At 34.5% G+C, this 18,654-nt stretch overlaps 1 protein-coding gene across 1 annotated transcript in view; it reads right to left on the bottom strand.

The window, feature by feature from the left end:
* LOC106142849 (disintegrin and metalloproteinase domain-containing protein 10) overlaps positions 1 to 18,654 on the bottom strand; it is a 59,543-nt gene that overhangs the window by 11,463 nt on the left and 29,426 nt on the right. The window contains exons 4-6 of the mRNA XM_013344761.2: positions 16,500 to 16,691; positions 5,014 to 5,200; positions 84 to 252 (exon numbers count right to left, since the gene is read on the bottom strand). Of these exons, the coding sequence (XP_013200215.1) occupies positions 84 to 252; positions 5,014 to 5,200; positions 16,500 to 16,691 (548 nt within the window). The remainder of the gene's footprint in view (positions 1 to 83; positions 253 to 5,013; positions 5,201 to 16,499; positions 16,692 to 18,654) is intronic.

The raw sequence follows: 18,654 nt of genomic DNA, 5'->3' as shown, positions 1-18,654 counted from the left end.
AGAGCGTGCATGTCAAAACGGCGAAATTCAAACGCAGAATTCTGAAATCGGCCTTAAGTTTGACACGTCTTCCACACGCTTACCTCAGGAAACCCCTCCCTGACGTGCCGCCATATGAGCGGGTCCGTCTGTATGTACAGCGAACACGTGTTGCGATCCCTGTTCTCGATCGCCGCTCGCCGCGAACGAGAATGTTCACCCGTGTTTGCGCTCCTCGAGTATTTGTTGTGATGGTGTGGGAAGTCCCAATATCTAGAATAAAAATTATCGTTAGAAATATTAAAACTTTGAAAAAATTAATAATGTAGTTTCAACTTGAACAAAACAGGACGATTTTCGCTTTACGTGGTTGCATAAATGTCTTGCCTCGAATAGTCTTGCTACCTGAGCTTATTACTGTTTTATAGCCAAATATGGTTGTTATAGTTAAGATAGGGTCTTTCTTGGGCAGTGGAAAATAAATAAATACTTGATGATACTTTTTATATACTTGATGATTAATGAAACATAAGTCCATTAATACCTATTTAATTGAACTGAGTGAGTTCATTAATGCTTAATATGTCTTGGTTCGTGGAAATGAGTTTTAATCGAAACGTGTCACGTCATGAAACTCCTCTAACTCTGAACTTTCGGTAACAAGACAAAAAAACTCTCAACTAAAATAACTACATGGTAATATCACAGAAAAGTAATATTTATAACGTTATAATGTGTTGCATGAACTAAATCGTAAAGGAGGAGAAATATCAATATTTCAATTACAAAGTAAACTGAAATGTCTTACATAAATATTTTCTTGGCTAGAAACAGCGCACAACCCAATCCAAATTCTTCAGTAAAAATACCGTACACAATATCTATGTAGGGTTTCTTTCGCAAATGGAAAAAATGAAATACTTTTTATTCTATTATCAAGAAGGATTGTTGGTGTTCGTTCAATAATACTCTTCGTTCCAGCTAAACGGGCAAACAGTAATCCGTATAATTAAGAAGGCAGTAATTGATAACCGTGCGATAAATGATACATTTTCTCCTAGCCATTCATCATGTCGAAGCATAACATGGCCGCAATATCGGTAATATTGTAATCTTAATTAATCATTGTTTTTTAAGTATGATTATATTTTATCGAGTGTTTCTTTTGTGTTACTCGGTCATAGTTTAATCTTTTCCTTGCTTGTAAAGCTCGACGAATATTTGAGCCAAAGATTATTATTAAAGAACTGAGTGACAGATGATGACTGATTTATCAACTCACAGACGCGAATATTAATTTATTAAAAAAAATATTCAAGTTCTTTTGTGAGTATTAAATGTGGCTTTCCCTTAATTATTATGGGATATTAGAGTTACAAAGTGCGTGAAGATTTAACTGAGACTAACGCCAGGGGGAAAAGAAGATTGTGGGTACAAAATCGCGAAAAGGCTACATTTACTGGCAATAAATAAATACCAATTCATGATGGTATTGCAATCATAAGACTAAAGTACATTATTATTACTTTCTATTGTTATAATAACATTTTCGAAAACCACCTCTTTTTACAAATAGTGATGAAATTTGAAAATAGAAAAGTAAAACCAATAGGGTTACACATTTCACCTTATAATAAAAAACTACGCTTTTATTGCTAATCAAACTAAAAAATAGAAAATAAAAATTAATGACAAAGGAATTCAGTAGTAGCAAGTCGAACAATCAGTTGTAGTCAGTTGTAGTAGTAATTACCTCGGATTAAAATTATAACAAAATTAAATTTATAAACAAAACAATTTAAATCAGAGTAAAAAGCGTGGGGTGCCTGATGTAGTAAATATTAAAATCATTCTATTAGCATATATTTATGACAAGAGAGTTATGAAAATGAAGTAAAATGCACCCCACGCTTTTTACTCTGATTTAAATTGTTTTGTTTATAAATTTAATTTTGTTATAATTTTAATTCGAGATAATTACTACTACAACTGACTACAACTGATTGTTCGACTTGCTACTACTGAATTCCTTTGTCATTAATTTTTATTTTCTATTTTTTAGTTTGATTAGCAATAAAAGCGTAGTTTTTTAGTTTTTTTTAAACAATTATTTATTTTTTAGTTCGATTTGCAATAAAACGGGTAGTTTTTTAGTTTTTTTATACAATTATTTTTTGGAAGTTAACACTTCTGGTATAACTATCTTACTAGAAAAGACTTTCGCAACCATGCGCCCATCGCCGGAGGTTTTCACAACTAACTTTCTTAAAGTTATATGTGGCCTGATTGGATTAAATCTCATAATATTCTCATCATCATGATTCTTTTTAAGGCGATGGGCTTGCAACCTGTCACTATTTGAATCTCAATTCTATCTTAAAGCCAAATAGCTGAAGGTGGCCTATCAGTCTTTACAAGACTGTTGGCTCTGTCTACCCCGCAAGGGATATAGACGTGATTATATGTGATGATGATGATGATATTATATGTATGATGATTGTTAAACCCAGTTGAAAAGAATTTTATAGTGATAAATCACTGTTAATAATATTTTTGACTATCCAGCAAACGTAATAATTTTCGATTGTGGCCTTGCCAGGAATCAAACCACAAGATTAAGAGACAGATTGATACAGGAACAAAAATATTTCAAACATACCTCCACTGCCTTTACAACCAGGAACGCAACAAAGTTTACCTGAAGTCATCGTGGCATTTTTGTTGTAAAATCTGTCTTTCACAAAAACAAACACAAACTTGGGACTCCTATCTCAAATAATAAGGTACTTTTTACAGGAGTCCTATCTCAAAATATCTGCACAACACAGTAAACACAGTCAGAGTCCAATCTCAGATGATAAAATCACACGAATATCCGGAAGAACAAAGCTCGATTCAACGGAAGATTCCAAACTCCAAATAACGACAAGTTATCAGCACAAAACAAAGTGCAAATAGGTAAATACACAGGCACCGGTAAAAAACAACAGAAAGAAAGTTTACAGGTGTTCGAATCGAATTCAATCAAAACTTACTGCAAAACTTATTTGACATAAATAAACTGAACTGTCACTCATTTTCCAAACGAGTATTACAGTGTTGCTATTATAAATAGGCAAAAGATACCTAATGTTAATTCAAGAATTGCATTAATATGTTAAATACGTATTAAATATCGCAAAGTTCTGTAGGTAGTAACTTTATTCTTGTATTATTGTAAATTTAGTTATTCAATTTTCATTTATTACTTTTGTTTTATTACTTATATATTTTTTATTGTTTTAAAATATTCTACTAATTCTACTATTGTTTCTAATGGTAATTCTAAATGGAGCAATGCGATGAAATAAAGAAGCCTCAGGTTAATAGTAACATTATATGGAAATATATTACATCTCTTTTTGACTCATTATACGTCAGAACTTCTTGGTTTCTTGTATGGAGATTACTGGCACTGGTGCTATCTCTGTCTCTCTTACTCTCATACGAAGAATCTAAAAATGAATTTATTAATCCTGGCAGTTTTAATAAGGATAATGAGAAACTCTTATCAAAATATTGTATTGTCATCGGTCCTTGATACGTGTGCAAAGTTCCAAGTTGATCAGACGTTTAGAAATCAGTGAAAATTAAGCTCAAAGATTCCGTTACATACATACATACATACAACCCAAGCTAATAAAAGCGTAGTAAAAAGGACCATCCACTTCAGTTTATCATTTTCCCTAGAACATCTACAAAATACATCATTTGAACGACAACTGGATAAACGAGAATATCTAGTTACTGTGAAAGGGTTTAAAAAGCTTCTGAAATAATCAAGAGACAGGGTGGCGCCGCGGTTGTTGAAGGGTCAACGTCCAGGTAGGTCCTTGGCTTTGTTTAAGATTATATCTATAAAAGTAACATTGCTAAGATAGTCTGTTCATGTTGAGGATGAATGGAAGCTGGTTCATTAAACAATATATAAAGAGTGTGAATAGGAAATCGTACGTACGTAACTATCTTTTGGCAATTCGGAAACGTCTTGGCGAAAGTTTAAAGCAAGACTGAAACCGACGAGCTTTAATGAGTGTTAAATGGGAATGAAGCGAAAAAAGTATGCCAGGATCGTGGCAAATAGAAATATGAAGTCATTCGTTATTCTATCTTATAACAGCGTTTGACAGGTTGTAATCTAATTTGTATGTTTGTTTGAGGTTCGCTTAACACGGCATGTAAATCATACAGGTCAACTCAAAACTGTATTTGACCTTTGTTTTCCTAATCTTGAAAAATCTAAATGAAAAATACAATGTTTTCCTCTACTAAAACCGTAATAAGATGAGTGAAATACCTCCTTGACAGGCAAGATCAAAGGCAGACGTTAGCAAAATATTTGTTTGTAAATACATTAGGTGCCACAAGGTCTGTAACCTCGTCAGACGGAGTTTTGCAAAGAGCTTTAAAAGATACATGTATTCACTCTTTTATTATTTTAAAGGATTACTCTTACAGATATTTTAAGTGTGATAATATTGTACTACAGGATTTACAAGCGTAACATTGTTTATTAATGAACTAGTTTCTGCATGGGAGTTCGCTGAACATGTGCATAAATATTTCTATAACATCTAAGCAATATGAATCGCGTGAATAGATTGAAAATATGCGTGGGTTCATCATTTCCTCTGATCACAATGGGCCAACTTTCTCAATACAATTTCGCTCAAATGAACAGGATATGGAAATGATGACAAGTATAATAAAATAAGTACAGATTAATTAAATAAAAACATAAGCTTTCATGACAGTCTGGAAGCGAAGAAAAAACAGTGTTTTTTGCCGTAGATTCCGTAGATTGTAAAAATCAATCAAGAGAAAGGTTTACTTTGGGATTCTTTTAGGCGGTGGCTTAGCAACCTGTCACTATTTCAATCTCAATTCCATCATTAAGCAATAAAGCTGAACGTGTCTTTAAGTCGTTTCAAGACTGTCGCCTCTTAGGAATAAAGTCGTGATTGTATGTATTATGTAAATAAATAAATAACATACCTTGGAGAGTCATCTCTCAGACTGTTGGGATGTGGGGGCGGCGAGACGGGCGGTTGGTGCGGAGGGGGGGCAGAAGGGGCCGCGGGGGGAGCAGGTGTCGACGGCATCTCGTCGTCTACTCCAGAGTTCTGGATGCGCTCCATCCATTGCACCACCTCGTCTGTGATGCCGCAACCTCCTACATGCCCTGTGAAAAATAAAATATTATCAGATACTAGCAGGACATTCAGTTTAGTTCATAGTAACAACACCGACGTATCATATATTTTTGGGACTCCAACAAATATATTTAGGCGGGGATATAAATTTTTATCTTTCAGTTTTTTTTTGGGCAGACCACTTAGATTGAGTTAGCCCTAAAAAGACACAAGCTAATTAAAAAAACCATTATTTTTATGATGGCATGAACGAGGCTCGAACCCAGGACTTGCGGTTCATAGACAAGAAAATCTTCTACCGCGCCAAACAGTCCGTCATGTTTTATATCGATTTGCCAGAAGTTGTCGCAGATTCCGACCGCGTTCAACTTTAAAAACATTAAAACTGGTTACAAACAGAAATATCACAAGTGTGTGTGTGTTTGACTTGATCTTGATACATTTGCTTTGCAGTCATTAGTGAAACTGTAAATTATCTAGTTTCTCGTAAAGTAGATCATGAGAACGTTTTTATTTTAGATAGTATGTATTAACACTAATTTATAGCTTTCGCAGAAACTAACAGGAAGGTATAAAGTATTTATTTAATATTTTTTTTTTTTTTTTTTTTTTTTTTTTTTTTTTTTTTTTTTTTTTTTTTTTTTTTACGGGACAAATTACACAGATTGAGTTAGCCTCGAAGTAAGTTCGAAACTTGTGTTACGAGATACTAACTCAACGATATACTACGAACTATATTTTATAATATAATACTTATATAGATAAACATCCAAGACCCAGGACAATCAGAAAAAGTTCTTTTCTCATCATGCCCTGGCCGGGATTCGAACCCGGGACCTCCAGTGTCACAGACAAGCATACTACCGCTGAGCCACAGAGGCCGTCGAATCGAAAAATATTGGAAGACAGTTCATTAAAAAAACCGTTACTATGTATTAATTTGTTGTTTACATAGCAATAAAAGCACATATATCTGTTGCATCAATTACAAACGCAAATTGCCATGTCAGCGCGGTCGTTTCACAAAATTAAGTCCTTTATATTCGCCACGAGGGTCATCAAATCTAACATCATATTGCTGTTCGCCCATCATTCATTCATCTAGTCTAGCATACCTAGTTTAAAAAGCCGCTTAACTCGAGATTTAAAAAGGTCTCGGTTTTTAAATAACCTAGCCAATCACGTTCTCTGGTTAATAATCTCTTGTTCCCGATAGGTTTCAGGCGAGCATATACGGTTTAAAATGATTTTATTGAATAGCCGCGTCATGCGGCATCAAATAACTCTGTGCGTGATGTGAATACAATGAAGCGAATTACGGGAGTCCATGTTTTGGACACGTGAAACAAATCTGAGGTTGAAATATTCCGAATAAGATATTTAAAATTATTCATGACGAATTCCAAGTTTGCGGGCTGAGTTACGGAGTTGGGTAAAGAAAAATAAGGGGTAACATCGTTGGAGAACACCGCCGCGGCCCGCTGCGGTTGTTTGTAGACACGAGACGACCAACTTGTTGCTAGTTTAACGAACTACCATTATCAAGCTTTAAATAAAACTACGTTTTGAATTTTATTACTTGCATATAATCTTATGTACAGTTTTGTCGTGTATTATGGGTAGTTTAAATTTTTTGATTTAAAGCTTTTAAGATCAGCAAGCTAACACGGTAAAACAGAAAAGAGCACGACGTTGTGAAAAAATGACAAAAGCTAGTTCATACGTTACGCTGCGTGAAAAAGGACAATGGAACGAAGAGAGGGATAAATTAAAAAAAATCCATCGTGTGTTCTATGTTGGCGCACATCGGAGTTTCGCATCCGGCACTGCATTTTAACGAGCCCTCCTACAGCCGAGGACCGTCGACCGCCAGATAACGGAAATTACCGGCTGCCGTAGTTACACCCGCCGCCACTAATGCCCGTCTCTATCATTCCTCCGCCGTAATGAGGGTTAAGGTCCGACCAAAATTGTACTCGAGTTTTGTCTCTAAAGTAATAAATTCTTATGAATGAAAATTATAGCCTTATTTCTTCAGTAAATGGCATTGTGGTTGCCACTTTAGTTCGTGCCAACTTATTGCAGGAAAGGTGTGATTGCCAGAAAATTATCAAAGATTTACTTGAAAATTTTGCGTACGATAAATTTGCAGCCTTTGATTTAAATATATAGTTTCTATAAGGGTTCTATGCGTTAAACATCCAAATACCTACAACAATAAAAAAATCGTACAAATACTAAAAGCCTATAATATTTTTGGGACTATGTTTAGTATTTTGATTTCAAATACCGGGAATTAACGTCATCCAGGATTTGTTGCTGGACGGGTTGCTAGAGCCAGCGACGTTTTTTGAATATAAATTATTTTCAAAACATTTGATATCATTTTTGTTTTGCCAATTTATTATACCTACAGATTACATACACACAGGTACAGGGAAAGACTTATAAACTTGGGATTTTTCTTTTAGGCAATGGATTAGTAACTTGTCACTATCTGAATCTCATTTCTGTCATTAAGCTTTTTAATTGATTTTTAGAGTCTATGAACACTGTCTACCTCGCAAACATCAAGGAACTTATCCTATCCCTAAAACAATCTAAAGATAAATAAATGTAAAGGTCAGTTTCCATCAACAACAATTTACGATCAGTATTCGCATATTAATTCACTTTTAAGGAAAATTCTGTTGCTAGAATTGATACAATGCATGAAACGTGAATATTTTCCTTAACATCTAGAGGAATTAGGAAGCATTGTTTGGAATGAGAAACATTATTTCGATGACTCGCTCACTGGACATTCTATGGACGAGTCAAACAAAACCTCGAATTAATACGACCTAGAATTCGCCATTGCGTTTGAAGTATTGTAGTAATCACGAAGTCGTAAATGTTTGCACCAGTTTTTTGATACGTGTTTCAGTTCTTTTGTTTCTTTTTGCCGATTACTTAAATCAGCATTTGCTATAACATTTCTGATTATGAATAAATTTTTATGATCTTAACAAAACGTCTTACAACTTAAGGTGTAAGTTTATGAACAAAGTTGCACAATGTTTATTTAGTTTTCAGAGACGTAATGGCCAATAAGACAAACATGTCTTTATTAATTCATTATCATTGCGAATTTGTTAAATAATAAGCCAGAAAATGATAAAAGTTACTAAAATATAAATATCCGATCAAGTGTTAATATTCTTACATACATACATACATATGATCACGTCTATATCCCTTGCGGGGTAGACAGAGCCAACAGTCTTGAAAAGACTGAATGGCCACGTTCAGCTATTTGGCTTAATGATAGAACCGAGATTCAAATAGTGACAGGTTGCTAGCCCATCGCCTAAAAGAGGAATCCTAAGTTTATAAGCCTATCCCTTAGTCGCCTTTTACGACATCCATGGGAAAGAGATGGAGTGGTCCTATTCTTTTTTGTAATAGTGCCGGGAACCACACGGCATTGTAATAGTGCCGGGAACCATACGGCATAATCGGTTAATATTCTTATTTAAATAAATACCATTTAAATCAAGTGTTGAATCAGCCAGCGTAATAACATCGGTAATACTTAAAATTTTGGACAGTTTATTGGTTCATAACGCTATTTAAACAGAGGCCGTGCCAAATAAAGCGGCGTTTCTGTCGTTCTCGCCCGCGGCAATTTGTGCGTCGCGACGGCCGATGGAAGGGTTAATGCAATATTCTGAATTTCTGATACACATGAAGCGTTTAAACGAGATTGTACACTGTATTCTCTGTTTCTGTTACGATACACAAGATCACGAGACGCAAATTAAATTAGTTTCTCGCCGGTAGGGTTACCAAAATACGATATGTCCTGGAAATTTAATTGATCATATAAACAAAAAATATAAAATTATCTAATATTAAATTAAATAAGAAAATCTGTTAGGTAACAGTTTTATTTAGATATTTTTTTTATTTTATTGAGTTATCCTTGCGCTTAAATCAATCAGTAAATAAAATATGACGATACATACCAACAAAGGATGTTCGATCAAGTAAGCAATTATCTAAGTAATCCCATAAAAATTCTTGCGAAATAATTTCTTGTATCTTGATAGTTTTTGCCCAGCGCTCAGTTGTCCTCATTAGGAATTTCGGAAAACCTTTCCTTACACATCGTTAAGGAAAACTCTTTGTCAAAAGTCGGTCTTCTTACCTAAGGGTTTGGTTTGGGACTTCATGAGTAAAATTGTATTTTACACCGGATTCGAAAATGGAAGAGGATATTTCTATGTATTTCATTGCACATAAATTCTTCTTGTTCCTCCTATAATCTTAATTGTAAAACGAAATTAGTGCTACATAATAGCAAAATTATATATTATAAGTACTATAACTGCGCCCTGGAGCTTAGCTCCCATGGGAAGTTCGGAATATAAAGTTGTTCCTTATATGGTATTCCAGATTACATTCTACCCGTGAATTCGATTTCATCAAAATCATTCTAGTAGATTTACGTGAAAGAGATAGAGAGAAGAAAAATAAATACATCCACATATCCTTACATTAGTTGGATGTTTTACAGATATATATACGATTTCTTCACAATTTTTTTTAATGAAGTCAATGTGCATTCGTCCACGATTTACATTTAAGAGATAATATTTGTAAATTGACGTCCGGTAAGAATGCTGCAGTGTAATTTGTACCGCCGCTTCTTCTCCAGATGTGCTTTGAAAGCGGTAGTATATATAATTAGATTTAAGTGATGTGACATCAATAAGTGATACCTTGTATCCAAATATTTAATTTAGAAAATAAATCTATTCTATTTTCAAAATCAATATTATCTGATAACATTGTTGAAATATCTTGTCATCTGGCAACCCTCGTAGGTGTCGTATACGATACCGTAGCGAATCTCTTCAATGTGTACTCAGTACACCCCCCTCGGTACACACGGTGCCAAGTCAAGAGACGTAATAAATATGTAGGCATTAATGTTTATTTGAGACGTTGTGAACGCAACCTTATTTATATTTACTAATGTATTCGCTATCTTCCCAGTAAATAGGTTATTTTTTTCTGTAACGTACAATATAAGTTTTTATGTTTTTCATTACGAGTATATAATAAACTAGAGAGTGCCCGCAGCTCCGCCTGCTTAAAACGAAAAATCCTGTTATCTCCTGTTTCTCCGGGCGAATTCCCAATAATCCTTTCTTAATGGACGCCTACATCATAGCAAGCAATCACTGCATGCCAAATTTGCATGCCAGCTCGATCAATCCAATATAGTTTGGGTGTTATCTTGATAGAACCTTTGCGGTTTATATATAAAGATACCACTATCACAATGATAGCCCGATTGTCCGCCAAAACATAAATTCATCATTCGTGTAAAAAAATAATTTAAGTACATATATGTTATCAGCATAAACGATATAATATAAAGTACGAGTATTATAACATTTACTTTATGCTGCTAAAATCAAGAATCAATCTTGAAAAGTTCATTACCAAGGATTTTTAAAAAACTTCAAAATTTTATACAAGCCATTATCTATTTTTCGGATTCTATTTTATCTTATTTCTTCATAAAATAACGGCAAGTAATGTGGCACGGCAATGGGCTTCCTGTAAACCAAGTTTAATCTACTAATGAATTCGGTTCATGGCCCCTTCGGCCATGAAAATGACAACAAAGGCTGGTTGTCGCAATTCGCCTCGATAAACATAGCGTACTTAAATAATCATAAACCTATTAAAAAGAATCCTATTAAAACAACACCAAATGGTCGATCAATTAATTGAAGAAAATTATTATATAATACTCGTAATTTGATGCAATTCCGTCAGTTTGAAAATATGATATGCATGCCAATGGTTTTAGTACTTAAGACGCGGTAGACCGGAAAAAGTAAAAAGAGATTAGTTAAACAGACCCCAGGGTCCCAGGGTATGAACAGTGCAATTGGAAAAATGTCGAAATGAGAGACCAAGTCATCAAACTAATCAATCAAAGAAAATAAGAATACGAAGGCACTAAAATCTCTGTTAGTTACACACAAACTCCCGTGTTTCCTTTTGTGATGCTTTTGATAAAACATTCTTTAGAAAACACATCAATATAAATGTATTGATCCGTCTATCTACACTATTATCCTTTGTAAGAAAAATAACAAATCAAAAGAATAGCGTAGATGAAATTGTTTCCATAACAACTAGGGAAAATACAAAGGATTTTACACATAAACATTTTCATTCTCCCTGGTGTATGTAAACCTCAGTTAGTATATACCTACATTCTATACAACCTATATCTAAGATAATACTGACGCCAATTTGAAGTCAAGACCAAGTTGGCACATTATCTCTTTTCATGATATCCCATGTTATAATCAGATAGGTACTAAAATATAATGAAAATTTACATAATGAGAAGTGATTTGGCAAAGTTTTACATTAAATCTTAGGAAATTACAAAACGTTTTGAACCTGTCACTTGAAGTGACAATGTACATGAAATCAGAAACACAATAAAAATTAATTTATTTCATTTATCCATACAAAGCCTTATTCAAGGCATGTGCGAAACGCCAAATCCCCTATTGTACAGTTAAATAATAAAAATTCTAAATTGTAACAAATATAACGTTAGTAAGTGTAAGTTCATGCGGGTGCATGAAACAATTTCCCATGTAAAGTACTTCCATTTTCACGATCGTGATCTAAAAAGCACTTACATACCATGTTCGTTCAAAACTATCAGAAAATTATATTCTTTTATATAAGTACACTGATCAAAGAAATCCAGTGAAGATATCGCAATATAAGATTTAATCCTCAATAAAACGAGCTATGAACCGTCGGATAACAACCTATTTCGACGACGATAAAATATCGATTACCAACTAATTAAATTCATGATTCATGTTTCCGAATGTCATCAACTTTTTTATGCAAGTACGAGTGTTATAGAATTCTCATTTAATAAAGATAGCATCCTACTTCTTTCGTGTAGATTTCCAAATGGGTAATAGTGATTAATATGAAAGAAATTAATTACGTACAGTCGCCTGGAGAGAAACCTTAGCCCTTGTACATACATACAAATAAAAGTCCTAGGGGGAGTCATAGTTCAAGGACCTCTGGTTAGTAGAGAATTTGAAAAATAGAATATATGAGAGTTACAAACCCGTCTTTTTTACTATGTAAACACATTAAAATGTAACTTTACATTATTTACAGATCTACTCCGCTTCCTACACGGTAACATTCGCAGCGTCGCGTAACATTTTCGAAATAAGATTATATTTGTGCAACTCGGTAAGTCGCATATTCAGGTAGTTCTTTGTACTGCGTTGGTGCATAGCGATATTGAATTTATATGCATACAGCGCAGTTGCGACGGCAAAAATGCAAACTCTGCAAGCGGGGGCGTGTTGTTGACGCGAAATTACCATTCCACCCGGCCTACGGACGAATGAATATGTAACGTGGAATTTGGACTGATTTGATGACAACGAGTCGGATATAAATTCGAATTTAGGCATTTTGAATACCGATTTCGATGTTAGTCTGAGAAGATTGTATTCACGATAGCTCTGTAGTCAGACAGTGACAGTACTAGTAATAAATTAATGCAAATTTTCCGATGCAGGCGTTGTTGCAATCAGCCGGTGACAGCGCGCCGAGCAAATGGGATTAAACTTTGTTAAACGACCTTGTGTTGCAATCCATTTGCTGTACGACCAGGGTTGCCTTTTGTTCCATGTCGGGCGGGCATACAAAATTGTTGTATCGCTAGGTTTAATCCAGGACACAGCGACAGTTAAAGATAACGACAATACTTCCACACTCAGAGCACGGACACTTGTAGATTGCTTCAATGTTTTTCTTCTTTGTTCATTTTTCGAATCTTTTTATCTCAGTATGGTAATGGTTTCATCGATTTTTTATTCATAATTGCGAAGATGTCATGTTTCTTATCGGCGATATTCTGCGCTTCCTAAGGTGACAAGCAGGCAGCCCTGAATGCGTCACAGGAGTGTGGTGAAACTTCCACCCGTGTTGGCTCCTGTCCTCGCCCACCAATGTCTACAAACCGCTTCTTGTTACTTATTTGTTACCCTTATACAGCACGGCAAAATCTTATTTTTCTATAGCGCAGAATATATTATTGTAGAGCTATACATTTAAAACACAACCAATGACGTGCGACATTGAAGTGTAGGTAAATATAATCAATTTCTTATATTCGACATGCTTTTTAAAAATTATGTTCATGTGCGTAACAAACACAAACTTGAAATTAAAGGGCCCGCCAAAAATATTATTACTATACCTACCTCAGTTTATTTGTAAACGCAAAAGGGGATTAAAATTCCAACTTTCGTACCGTGCTATTTTGAACTCGACTATTTTACTTTTATTTTAAAAGGGTTCTGGTCCTGGTTGAGGACTCTGTGGATTACGGGTGTAACTTCTTCTGGCGACTATATAATCGGTAACTGAATATACCTACTATTTCGAGCACGCTTTAATATCTATCGCAATATGGATAGGCTGATATACACACTATTTTTATAATTCAGAAAAGGGCCGTTCGCGCAATTTATGGTTTAGGATCAAGAGACTTGTTAAGACAACTCTTTAAGGAAATAAACATACCTACAGTAGCGTCCTAGTACATTTTTGATCTTATAGTGTATGTTAGGAAAAATACACAACTGATAGAAATTTACGTAATAAACATAAATTAGTCATGCCGGCTTAGCAAAGTCAGTAAATTATTTATGGGGAACTGTATACGATTTTATAATTGGTTGCCGAAGTCTGTTCTTGATATGCCTAACCAAAAATTCAAAGAGTATGTAAAGAAAGTACTTTGTGAGAAGGCTTATTATAGGACTGATGATTACCTGAATGATAAAAACATCTGGCTTGAGCTTGGCACAGGAACCTTATAATGAATTGTAGTTTGATTTGAACCTAAATCAAAATTCGGTACACTCTGTACTTAAGGCGCTACATTCAGATGACATGTACCTCGATGCGGGCGAGAGGCTCACCCCGCGCGGGGCTCACCCCCGACCAGCTTACCCCGCTAGATCGCATCCGCACCGTAGCCGCTGGCGCGTGACCTCACGTAACCCGAATAAAGTTTGCGAATGCAATGGAGTCCGCATCAGAATATTTTATTGTTTTTGATACAATAAAATAATTTTACAAAAAAACATACATATATTAAATTACATTATAAGCAATGATATAGTTGCGGATGTATGCAAAAATTTTGAATAAAATGAATAAGTTTGTAATGGTTTTAAAAAAAACTACTCGTAATTACTTATTCGATTTCGTTCAAGCAAAGGTAATTTACATAGTAATGTATATCATATATTTTTAGGGTTCCGTAGCCAAATGGCTACGGAACCTATGGTTTTCTGTATATGGTTTTCTATCTTGGGTTGTCGTTGATGTCGGCGTCGGAATAAAGCCATGACTATCTAAGTCCATAATATCAACTGTCGACTCCACACCATCCGCACTTCTCTGTTCGGACATTGTCAACGACGATATCGGAGACAATTTATTTTTCCTAAAAATTAATAACAATCAAATAATGGGATAATGACTGTGATCGTGCCAAATGAAGAAAGCGAAGAAAAATAAACCCTGCGACGTCTTGCAGCTGAGGAGGTACCCTGAATAATACAGTTACCTAGGAGTAAGTACCTATAGAAAAAGACAGAACAATCATCCAGTAAAAAGTACTGTTTCCGTAGGCAAAGACCAGGGCAACAACTAGTGACAGTATAACCGACGGCGGCGGAGCTGTTGTTTGTTGTTGTTTTATCTATCTATCTACCTACTGCCGCCCCGCCACAAGCCGGTATCAAATGAAATATTTTTCACCTTCAGTGTTTGCGGAGAAAATCTAAGTAGGCATCTATATGTCTATCTATTAGTAAGTGTAATTAGTACCCACCATCTTAATTGTCCCATATGGGAAGCTCTTTCAAGGTTTTTTTTTAACATGCTTACATTTAACATGCTATCATGACGTAAAATTATACACCTATTTACACTAAACGAAACAAAAAAACTGTATTAAAAACTAACCTAAACTATCTATAATAGGTATATTTCAGAAAGTACCAAAAAAAAAAAAAGTATCAAAATCCACGATCCTAAATACCTACGTAATATCACCCCGTCCGGCGGAAAAGCGACGCGTAAGATTCAGAGATCAACGACACAATTCAATAAGCTGAGCTGACAATTATGTACAGAAATAAATTCAAACAAAATGAATGTGGGAAATTAAATACTTCGCAGAATATTTTTCAACGACGCTCGGAGCGATTGGCACAGGTCCTGCGTCGGAGAATGTGATCCGCGGAGTGAGGCACGCTTACAAAGGATAGCGCTTTATCCCACCCGGTCGTGTAGGAATGAGACAGAGATAAAGTGTCAACACTCTACTGTCCAGTACTATTGTCGCAACAATTTTAATTCCTGTTTTCATCTATTTAGTTTAATTACGTCTAAACAAAACATCCAATCGAAATTTCATCTTCCAGAAGTTATTATTTTTTAATGATCTTCAATTTGGTACAAAATTCAAATTTTAAATCCTTATAGTTTGAGATAAATAATCGAAATCTAGACTTGTGTTCCTGAATTTTTTTGATCGAGGATTTTTGTTCCAATCGTGTTTTCATCTTCCACAAATATAATTGAATATATTTACTTTCATATCCAAAAATATTGAAACGATGCAAGTTATATTTTATGAGAAAAAACCAAGTGAAAATGACCCAAAATCTATGATGTATCGCCTTAATCTATTTAAAATTTGCAATCCATAAAAAAAAATATTATTTAAATCTTATCAATATACTAATCTGAACAATGTATTCTCTCGTCCACATTCTATTCTAATTTTGGATATTTGTGAAGTTGACGTTGTTGAAGAAAATGCTGCAGTGCAGTTTGTTACCGCTTCTTCTGCACTGACGCCTTGGAAGCGGCAGTAAACTTTTAGGTAATTTATTTGACGTCACCCAATGTTGTGAAACCAAAAGTTTTGACAATTATTAAGCGATATGAAGTATCCTGTAATAATGAATAAACATTTTGAATTTAAATTTGAATAGTTGTACGGGTACTCTAGCCTGTTGTTATGAGGTACCGGATACGAGCTTCAAGTCAGGTAAAAATATACCTATAATGATTAGATAATTTGACTTACTAGCCAAGCCTGTTTTAAATTTGCTTATATTACTTACCACTTTCTTTCACCATACCGCATTTCAATTACTTCATAAAAGTTAATGTCCCACTGACCGTGTCTCCGGTGCGCGTAGGGATCGCTGACGTCGCTCTCCTTGTAGATGACGGAGTGGCCGCGCGTGCGCGTGTTGTTCGGCGGAAAGTACCGTCGTGCGTGCTCCACGTAGAACGACCCGTCTTTGGCCATAATCTTCCCTTCGAAGACGCCGTCCGTCACCGAACCGAACACACTGGAACGCGGGTCGTCTGCGAACAAAAGATATTATGTAAAAGAGTACTGTGAACGTTTACATTTGATAAAAAAAACTTTTAACTTGTACACATACATTCATCGATCCTTTTATGCAATTTAGGTCGCTGAAATTACTTCTGATCAACGATTTTATTTAGTTAAATTTATCCTAGCTCTTCTCTTTTCATTTCAATTTCCATGAACACTCGATCGCAAAAGTATACTACGAATTCTATGACGCAAAATTTTACTTCGATTAAATTTTTTTCAAGTAAAGTTCCAAACATGCAAGTAATCAAGATCCTTTTACTCATGAAAGAAAAAAAAAATGTGTTTAGACTTTTTTAGTGCATTATTTTAACTGGGATGAACCTAGACCCATTCTTATTTAAAGTTACCACCACTGAAATCTTCAAATCCATGTTACTTGCAGTTAAGTCGACACAAGAGCTGCAATATGTATTCTCTCTCATTCCGTTTGAGACAAGTGACATTCCACAATCTACAGCGCTTTATTCAACTTCTTTTTGTCCAATTAATATTTCTCAGCAGCATAATAAAATTAAGGGCTCATGACGTCTTTTCAAAAAGACACGCTTTCTTTTTAACTAGTAAATTACAACCACGCTTCGTTACGCATGTTATTTTACAAGTTACATTCTATACGTTTTCTTTTCACGTGAAATATCTAATTTTTATATTAACATACGCTATATTACATGGGTTTTGATTTAAAAATAAGCTTCTTGTCAATCATTTTAACTTTGTGTTTTAACCCTTTCCACGCCAAGAGTTTTCGTCAAAAACGTTCACCACACGCCACGGCAATAAACGTGGTTGATTTACTAGTGTTGACAATATTGAGTATCGATATTATTAATTTGTATTAAATAAATCATTATAAAACAGTTATATTTTAAGTTCATGGGTTTTATTTTATTATTGTTACTCCTTGAAACATTTTAAAATGTATTGAAATCTCAGTGGCGTATTAATACAGCGAAAAAACGCACAAGTAATCATGATAATTAATTGCATCACTACGTGTCTGATAAATCAGACAGTGGCGTACGCTTAATATGAATTTTCAACGAGTGTTAGTGATGTGTCAACTTCCGGTCATAAACTTCGATACCTTACGAAAGATATACTTTTAACTTATTGATTTAATTAATTAAATGATGGAGACAATTATTATTTTACTAATATTGATGATCGTATTATTATTATTTAAAAATCCTTCAATCAGGTTATTTTTATTTTAAAGACAAAAACCGATTGAATGTTGTAAAAATTTTACCTACCCTACATGACTAACTTGAATCATCTGAAAGTGTAATTTTTCGTTTCGTCGTCTCAATTTTGTTTTACTTACAATTGCCATGGCTAAAGGTAAATCCTAATCAACTCCTTTGCAGTGGTCATATTTCAATAAATATTAATTTGCAATTATAATAAATCTACACAGCAACGCAGAGATGATAACCCAGAAAATAACATGACAGGGTACTTCCATAATTTATCGATACCTCCTACCCTCATTGTACAGCACGAAATAAATAGTTCTAGAAACATCTAACGCCTCTGACGTCACTTCCGCGTCTTATATATCAGTCGTTGGCGTACGAGACAGATGCATGATCGTGTCGCTATAGTGTTGTGACATACCATGCAATTTACTGAGTTCGATGCAAAACATCATTTGAAAATAAATGCATTTTCTGTGCTAAAACTTGGTAAAATTACGACACACTAAAAAGTTTTATGGCCAAAACAAAAACCTGTAATATTTTTAATTTCTTAGACGTTTCTTTTGAGAGTTCCAGATTTCTGGTTTAAGTAGTAACATTGTAATGTAACATCACTAATGTCTGATATATAAGACATTGGCGCTGAGGGTTCAAATAAAAAAAAAAGTCAGAATCTCTGATAAACATGGTTTTGTTTTTGATAATTTATTATTCAAATAACATTATA

This window comes from Amyelois transitella, chromosome 9 (assembly GCF_032362555.1).
Source record: "Amyelois transitella isolate CPQ chromosome 9, ilAmyTran1.1, whole genome shotgun sequence".
Classification (NCBI taxonomy): Eukaryota; Metazoa; Arthropoda; class Insecta; order Lepidoptera; family Pyralidae; genus Amyelois; species Amyelois transitella.
The sequence above is the reverse complement of the archived record's forward strand: the minus strand, read 5'-3'. Positions and strand labels throughout refer to the sequence as shown.